This window comes from Octopus bimaculoides, chromosome 16, assembly GCF_001194135.2.
Source record: "Octopus bimaculoides isolate UCB-OBI-ISO-001 chromosome 16, ASM119413v2, whole genome shotgun sequence".
In the NCBI taxonomy this organism is placed as follows: domain Eukaryota; kingdom Metazoa; phylum Mollusca; class Cephalopoda; order Octopoda; family Octopodidae; genus Octopus; species Octopus bimaculoides.
Window position 1 is genome coordinate 25,703,941 of NC_068996.1, and position 9,659 is coordinate 25,713,599.

Here is a 9,659-nt window from a genome sequence, read left to right on the forward strand (position 1 = left end):
TGCTTAATATGTGCAGACTTTCTGCTTAATATGTGCAGACTTTCTGCTTAATATGTGCAGACTTTCTGCTTAATATGTGCAGACTTTCTGCTTAATATGTGCAGACTTTCTGCTTAATATGTGCAGACTTTCTGCTTAATATGTGAGGGTTTCAAGACTTTGGAAACCTTATGTGTAATTTTTGAACAGGATAACAGCTGAAAATGCTGAAGGGTGCAAAAGAATTTATTGACTAGACATTTATTTATTTATTTTTTTAGGTTTGTTGAAAGAGATTTGCCAGTGGCTCATGATAGTTGTGGGCTTCTTGGAGTAGTGAGAAAGTTTGAACATCTCACCTGTAGATGACTGTTGGCAGGAAGACAGTTCCAGAGAATGAAAGTGTGGGAAGGAAAGAATTAGGTGAAATTTTGGCTAGAGGGTCTGAATGGAGAGCTTACGTTTACAGTTACAAGTTCAGTGTGCAAAATACGTAAATGGAGAGAATACGGACTGGAAATTGAAGGGGGAGGAGGGAGAATTACATGAAAGTATTAAACATGATTGAAAAATACTATCAAATGAAGGCTGGAAAGAAATAGCAGGGTATAATGAGTTTGGTAATGAAAATGCTAACATTTATTGAATGAATAGTATTACATTTTATGATGGCTTGTTATATTGGCAGAAGTGTTAAGGTGACAGGATAAATTTTGTAGTATTTGGTTATTTTTGCTTTATATTCTGAACTGAATTTTGGTTGGGGTCAACTTCTCATTTTCTTCTTCAGTAAAAAAGAGTATCTAATAGGTCAGGGCCTTGTGCCCGAGTGAGAAATGATCAGCTATTTGTTAGTTAATGAGGTGATTAAAAGGACTGAACATCGAAGGATCTGGCAAAAAAAAAAAAGGGTTTGTAATAGAATTAAGAAAAAAATGTGAGAGGAATGGTAGTGGATTCCATTTTGGTATTCACCAAGATAAAGAATGCTGTGTACTGTAATAGGATATCTACAGATAGGATATCTTGTGTGATAATAACTATTAGAATTCAAAACCTAGAGGATTGGCACCGTCATTTTCAGTTCTGTTTTCTTTTAGTCTTACGTTCCACTGTTATGAATTCAAGTAGAAGGAAGAAATTATGTACTAGAGCCTCATTCAGGTTTTATAATTAGTGAAAACATTGAATTTTGAAAACTAGGAGGAAGTATCATCAGCTAGGATTATTTATAAGAAATGGTAAGTGTTATCATAAATCTTTGATTCGATCACTATTTTGGGAAGTACACAGTTAAGTCTACTTTGCTGAGAAAGTTTAATAAGACCAGAACATGTCCCAAGTTGTTTCCCATTCTTGCTAAAATTATTAAAATAATATTAATTATTGAGAATATTAGTTTGCTTCTAATATCTCTAATTAAATTTACAATAATCAGCATTAAATGGATTATTAGCTCCTACTTAAGTATTGAACTTACTGGGAAATGAAGCGTATTCTAAAAGTATGACACAAAGCACTTATTTTACACAATATTGAGATGTTTTACATTAGTGATCTTTTGACACTCATGATTGACAACTTACGCTGCCAATGTAACAACTTGATGTTTTTTGTCAGCTACTTTGTTTATTGTACAATCTGTTATTGAATGAATATACACTAAATTTGGAAATATTTACACCAAAACATGGTCATTGAAGAAAAGCAGCAATTTCTTCAGAACACCTTTAATATACAAACAAAACCACTCTGTTCTTAATATTGCATTGTTTTAATCTTGTTTGCAAAATTTTGCATTTTCACATTCAAACCAAGGAAAATTCTAGCTGTAAGCACCTGTTGATTTTTGATGGAGTTTAAATACATTTTCACTGTTAGCTTCTGCTTTAGTGGATATATTTTAGATCAATGACATCCATTCAGAAGTAGAAATTTTTCTCCTATCTCATCATTGTAGTGTTCTTTCTTCCTGTCTTTCCATACTTCTTTCTGCTTCAAGCCTTTTGCATGAACAGTTGCATGTAGAGATACCATTGATGTATATAGAATTGTCTTTTATATGTATTCTTGAATTGTATTTATTTTTATATTAACTATATTGTTACTCATCCTATTTTATTGTGAGAGGCTCTCACTTAGGGAGATTGACATTATTCCTTTCATATAACAAAGAAGGAATTTGTAGGAGATAGATTATTAGATAATATTCAGCTTGTCTAATCAGGGTCAAGAGGAAGGGATGGGTTGGGGCGGGTTGGGTTAACATTGAGTTTGAGGGTTAAATACTTCAAAATGTATAACAATAATCTAATTGATAATGAACATTGACATAAGAATAGTACATCTAAATGGTTAGAGGGGAAGAAAGAGATTTCTTCTGCATAATTCACCGCAGGCTTTAAAAGTATATTGAAAGTTTATGAAGGATGTTTCATAAGGAATGGATATGCAATAGAAATAAATAGCTGCTAACAGTTGGTATTATCTGTTAAGACAGGGAGACTTAAAAAGACAGATGAAAATGACAGTTTTAGATAATCTACAAACTAAGTTAAAAATATTAATGCTAACCATAGTTTTGTTTCAAAGAGTTTTAAAAATGTATTGGTGTTAACCCTTTAGCATTCAGATTACTTTGTCAAATGTATGCTTATTTATTCACATTGTTTTGAATTAATCATGCATCATTTTGTAGCTTTGAGATTTCAATGATGTGATTATTTTAAAACTGACATTGTAGAGTAAGTGTGTGAGACCAGATGTGGCCACTTTGAGCATAAAACAGTATTTGGGCCTGATGTAGCTGGTTTAAATACTAAAGAGTTAAAGTTTTGACATATTTTTGTAAATTTATTTCCTTATTTTTCTTTTTATTGCTAGTTTTCTTAAAAGTCTAAGTTTTCAAATCAACTGCAATATATCAATGGAAGTTTTTTCTGCTCAAAATGCTAGAAAGATGAAATTCAAATTTGAACTGAGCAAGAAAGGGGATGAAACTAAATACCATAATGTATTTCATCAGCCATATCTACTTATTGTTGGCGAGACCATTTAATATATGCATTTAAATACTGAAATATTTTGGAATATTAATCAATATGGTTTTCTATTTTTCAGAATGCCAAAAAGAAAGCTTCTGCGAATACTGAAAATCATCCTCCTACCACCCAACTAACAAAAATAAAATACTCAGGTCCTGCACACATAAAAAAAGACAAGCGTCAAAATTCTTCAAGATTCAGTGTTTCTAAAAACCGAGAACTGCAAAAATTAACACCAATGAGGGGTTTGTATATGATACTTTGATTATATCTGTAACTTTAAAATACCTGAAATATTTTCTGATGCCATTATCCTGTTAAATGTTAAGATTGCACCAGCTATCATTAGAAATACTATTGCTATCAAGCAGACATTACTGTGTCTTATCTGTATGTATGTGTGTATGTATTTTCTCCTGACATTTTTGTGCATATTAAGTTGAGAAATACTGCATAATTTTGATATAATGATTTTGAAATCATAGGATTAAGGACATATAGATTAACAATGCTAAGAAACAAACATGTCTTGCAGTGATTACTTCATATTAAGGCGAATGCTTCATGTTTGACATTACATCATCTACATGCTCTCATCATATATGATTGCACACAGGTAAAATGAGTTTTAATCACTCACCAGGCAGTGGTTATCCTTTCTGATCAATCAAATTATTAGCCTTTCTTAATTGAAAATATGCTTTCAATGGATTGTCACATCATATGTAATATGCACATTCACATACACACAACACTTATTTGTATGTACACATTTACATATGTAGACATACACTCACAAAATTTCATGCATAATTTCAGTATTGGTAACTCTAGTAACAACTTCGAAGAATAATTCAATGATAGTACCTCATAAATTTCTTTTGCAGAAGCACTACTAGTTAAGTTATAGGCATGGACATGTTATTAAGTTCACTTCTCAACTATAAGCTGTTGGGTTTAGTCCCAGTTTTAGACCTTGAGTATCTTCAGTGTTGCCCTGAGTCAACCAATGTCTTATGAGAGGTAATGATCAACAGAGACTGTATGGAAGCTCACTGTAGATGTATGTGTGTGTACATGAATGTTGATATTCCATGGCTTCACTGGTTCACTGCCTGTAGCATCTGTTCATCTCCCTTGCATATATGTTTTCTCAAAAGGAACTAGGTAACTAGCATCCTTTAGTATCTCACGCACTCAAAATTGATTCTACTTTAGACAGTTATGAAATACTGTACTTAGCATTTTTTTCTTTTGATGATGCACAAGTCTTGTCAGAGTATGCTGATAGATATCTGTACAATGAGACAATGTTCATAAAATGGCAAGTACAGCATCATTTGGACTCTACAAGTTTGTATATATGCTTCTTGAGTTTGTAAAGCCTGATATCCAAAAGTTACCTTTGTCTATGCCCATCTTATTTGAGGAGGAACAGCAAGAACGTCTGATTATTCTTTGTTCTATTGAATACAGCATAGTCATCAATCCAAGTAAATGATGTTCTTTTATTGCTAACAAAGAAGGAATCTGTGTACTGGAGGAGAAAGTGAACAACATTTAAGAATTTCTTGTATTTATGTCACAATGAAAGTAAAGAAAATTTCTTGGTCTTACCAACTCACCAACTTGTTACTCTTTTATTCCTAACTCTACTGAAGTAACATTTAATGGACATGTTCAAGAACAGAAAGAATTAGCCAATTTCTTGATAAGAACAAACGTTTCTCTTTCATCCTAGAGCAGACACATCACTACATCTATGAGTAGATGCATCAGTCTTTACAGCTGGAGTTTTACAACTGATGGTTGATGTCTGGTAGCCACTTTTTTTTTCTCAAAATGTTTGCAACCAGCAGAAACACAATACAGCACTTTTGGATAGGGAGTAATTGCAGCATACTTTGCTATGAAATGCTTTTGTCACTTGCTAGATAGTTGTGTATTATTTACCTTCTCCTACTTTCAAATATACCAGTGGCAAGGAAGACTAAATCTGTCACATGTTCACAGGTCAGCTTACTTTATATGAGTACCTAATATTAAGAGATATATTTGTGTCTCAATCAAAATATAGTACTGTGCAAAATAAGCTGGTCAGTTAATGTGTTATTCTGAAGAATTGACTCTGGGATTGAAGTTGATTCTTCTATCTGTCAGTCTGTCTCTATATATAAAAGCTGGATGTGTGATGTTAGTGTGCATGAATTACAAAAGACTTGAGAGAAAAGCTGTGTATAAGAGAAATCAGATGTAGTATACAAGAAAGAAGACTGCATTTGTATGAGCATGTAATGCACATTAGGAATGACAGCTGTCTAAAAAATACTGCATGCCAAAAGAGGATGCTGTTAGTGAAAGAGGAAGACCTAGAAAAGACATGGGACAAACTGGTAAGAACCAGTCTCAATATGCTAAAGCTGACAAAGAGCCACTTTTCCTTTCAGTTGCAGGGCCTCTTTAGTCTTGCTAGTTTCATCATTAGGGTAGTGTCATGAGAAGAGTACCTGTACCTTCTACAAAGTGGTTGGCAAATGAAGCAAAGACTGCACAGAATTAAAGAGTTTTTTTCCCCTTGTCTTTGGCAAGACTATTTCTATAGTGCTGGTGTCATGAAAAAGTGTACCCACTATATTTTGTAAAGTGGCTGGTGTTAGTTTCAATGCTAGGCACTTTTCTATGCTAAAATTGAGACATTCAAGTAAGACAGTGTTCTCCAGCAAGTCAGATCCATGCCAGCATGGAAGATGAATGTAAACTGGTGATGATTATTGCTTGTGCATATGATGTCACTTGAGAGCGCTGCTAATATTATGCAGCCCAGTATAGGCTGTTATATGGTCTGGCTGTCAGCAAGTAAACTTGCAATCCCACCAAAACACCTGGTGAACAGTGATTTTTGGATATGCTGCAAGATGAAAATCAAGACCTATAAAAAGGTGGATGAATGAAACTAGCAGAGTCAGTGATCATCTTGTGTATATATGTGCATAAAATGTTTGTGCATGTTTAGTGGTATGTTTGCATTTCATCAAATGAAGCATGGAAGAAGTAAATAACCTTCGTCATCACAGCTTCAAAAATAGTGGCAACAGAACAATGGAAGCACTGGTGTGTGGACATGCTCTGATGTCCTATGAACAATTCTCTTACATAAGGATTAAAATAGGTCCTGTGCTTCAAGAGTAAGCTGCAGAAATTAGGAGACTAACACGATCTGTAAATAGATTGACAGAAAACAATTACTGTATCATTTGCAAGAAAAGTCATGCATCTTCATACTTTGGTACAGAAGCCCATGATCACTAACATCTATAAAACGAGCACAGCATATGGAGAGGTGCCATGTATTGTCTTGTCTGAGGTCAAACATATTTAAATCTAACTTCCACCTTCCTTCCTGTGTTTTCTTAGTTATTCTATCACATCTACCTTCTAACAGTAATAATTTTTCATCTGTCACTCATCCATTCACATCCAGCAGAACAGTCATCTCTCACATTTTGGTTGATGTCTTAAATGTCCAGTCACTCTTTCAGCCATCCTGTATTCTATACCTGAAGATTAATATTACATATTCACTCTATCTTAACTGACTCATTTCTTTTCAATCACAAGCTATTTCTTACATTACTTTTCTGTGTCACACTTCTTATACATGCTTCATACACGTGTTTGTTGCCAAAAGAGGCAATATCTTCCTAAATTTCTACCATCTTCTTTGTTTTAGTTACTGTGCTACTTGTAAAACCCTGAATAGTGTGCTACCTGTTAATCTATCAGCGGCCTCTAGTGAAACAACTGAGTAGTTTATTGTTGTCTTTATATTCATAATTACTCCTCTTTATATCAGTTGTATCTGAAGTCATAAATCTCTGTTGTTCGACTAAGGATTACATTTTACCTTTTTTATGTACCCTTGAATTGTTTTTACTGTAAACTCAGTACTGAGTGCTTATCTACTTCCTTCATTCACATTTATCTAGGCACTTTCTAATGCATAAAAACAAATTTATCTTCTAAAAAGATAAAAGAACAAAAAAATATCTTATTTTCAAAATAGGGAGATAATGTAAGGTGGTGAATGTTTAGTATTATAGTTCTAAAATAGCCTTAGTAATTAAACTATTTCCATTTTGTTTTGAATTCATTCTTAAGATATTTTCAGCTGAAAAGATCTATTTATCATATGACAGGATTTAAAATTCTCATATGGTGTAAGAAAAATATTTCTTTTTATTTATTCTTAAGATATTCCCATTTATGAAAATGTTTTGTCACAATATTTTCAGTTAACATTTGAATGTTTATAGATGCTCCTTTGACTGAACGCGAACAGCTGTTCATCCAAAAAATCCAGCAGTGTGGTGTTTTGTTTGACTTTGTACAAGACCCACTAAGTGACTTAAAATGGAAAGAAGTAAAACGGGCTGCATTAAATGAAATGGTAGAATATGTTTCACAAAACAGAGGTATATTGACTGAACATATATATCCTGAAGCAATACAGATGGTTTGTATTTCAAGTAACCTTTTTAATTTTTTACATACACATTGTAAGAATTTCTCCCTGGCTTGCTTATTTATATTGCTTTTTTTCTTTTTTTAATATTGCTAAATTATTTGGAAATAGAAGTATTGTCTAAAAAAAAAAAAAAAAGATCCTATCAGATTGCATATTGGACACTAACCCATTTGATACCAACGTGCCTGAGATCACTCCTGGTTCTATGATATAAGCTTCCTGTTTAATCATTTTACTGCAGAAATCAGATATGCCAATCTATCATTTGTTGAGGATTGTCATGTTTGAAACTGTTTTTTGTTGAGATATAACAAGTTCATTGAATTAATGTGACTTGCAGGAAAAAAATCAATTCTATTTTTTGGTAGATAAACATCATTACTGTAATAATCTGAAATTTAATTTCTCAGTTAAAGACTTAAAATGGTTTAAATTAAAACTTTCCTTCAAAATTTCCATGTTAATTTATGTTCCAAACACTAGTTTGTCATTTTACAAATTTCTTCAGTATTTTGAAAATTGAAACCAGAGCAGTGTATTTTAACAGGGATAAGGCAACAAAAGGGTCAATATACAATGTTATGTTTTATTTATCTATCTATTATTTTAAAAACCTACTGATCTGTTAGAACATAGTGTAAATAAAAATAAATAACTAAAACTATATCTGCAAATAAACCTTAATTTATCAAACATAGCTGATGGTAGAGAGAACATTAAAATATTCATTTCAGTGTTAATATTTCTAATTTATTATTGCGAAATAGTAACCAAGAACTTGCTTCTAATATTGTTGCTAGCTGCATGTTTTGTGTCACCTATGAAAATATTGATTTTTATACCTAGTAGTTGTAAAATTTTTGATTTATGGACAAAGTCAGTTAACACCAAAGGTTTTTAATCTCTGCACCAGTGTCATAACTTTTCTTTTATCATAATCTATATCCTTGTTAAGGACAACTTTCAGAACTAGTGGAGTATCAGACAAAATTCCCTGCAGGTTTTGGTTACATCTTCATATGTATTGAGTTGAAATTCTGCTCATTTACATTCTCTGGGATGCATAGAATACGAGTCATTTGTCGTTTTATTTTTGTTTTTTGTTTTTTAGTCCGGAGGAAAAGCATTGTCCCTGGTCTGTTATAGGGCCATCGTGATCTGTTGTTAGGAGGGAGGAATGCACCCTTAAACCAAAGGTGTGGCTGAATTCTTGCAACAGGGTGGACTCTGCTTAAGTACCTAAGGTGGTAATGTTAAACTGGGCAATGGATTAAGTTTATTACTATCTTTGATAGGTTTTGAACTCAAAACACAAACATCTGGTCCACTAATCCACTGCTCTGGATAGTTTATTATTATTATTATTATATTGACCACTCATCATCATCATCATCATCCAGTGTTTGAAAGCTGGGTTTTGTGCCTTTTAACAGATGTGGCTAGATCTACCTCAATGTCATAGCAACTGCCCTCACACCATCTCGCCATCTTGCCCGGTTTTGTGTGTCCTTTCTTCTCAAGCCAACTCTCCAATATAGAGGGTTTTCACCCTCCTTTTTGAGGTAGGCAGGTGCAACCCACCTCAACCTTTGGGCTGGCTGGTGCCCATTCTCCTTGGCTATCATGAGGCTTTTTTGGAGCTGGATTTTCTACGGGGAGCATGCCCTTGCTTACCCCCAACCTCAGTTTCTAGACATGAGTGGTCCCGAGACCAAGGCCTCTACCACGATTTTTTAAGAAATGTGGTAGAAAACTAGCTCAGGAAGGCAGGGACACTACTCCCTGAGACCCCTTTCAGGGGCCCTCTGCCACTGAAAGTTTAAAAAAGTTGAAAGGATTGAATTCGGAATGTAGAGAATTGTAATAAATAATTGTAATAAATAATGTCTGGCACTCTAACAACTCTGCCAATTCATTACCTTAATAGAATCTTTCTCCTGTGATCCAGGGTTAATGTCAGAAATTGTCAACCAAATATCAATATGCTGTATTATTACTTAGACCTTTATGGCAAATAGGATTTAATTTTTCAAATTTCTTTATTTTTTTAAATTCATGTTTTCCACAGTTACTCTGTGAAATATTATACAAACTTCAGTATTAAATCGAAT

The 9,659-nt window shown here is 33.3% G+C and overlaps 1 protein-coding gene across 6 annotated transcripts in view; it reads left to right on the plus strand.

Moving 5' to 3' along the window:
- Positions 1-9,659, plus strand: part of LOC106870596 (serine/threonine-protein phosphatase 2A 56 kDa regulatory subunit delta isoform) — a 120,177-nt gene that overhangs the window by 59,929 nt on the left and 50,589 nt on the right. For all 6 annotated transcript variants that reach the window (XM_052973625.1, XM_052973627.1, XM_052973626.1 and 3 more), the window contains 2 exons: positions 3,100-3,268; positions 7,337-7,536. In XM_052973625.1, coding sequence (XP_052829585.1) covers positions 3,100-3,268; positions 7,337-7,536 — 369 coding nt within the window. The remainder of the gene's footprint in view (positions 1-3,099; positions 3,269-7,336; positions 7,537-9,659) is intronic.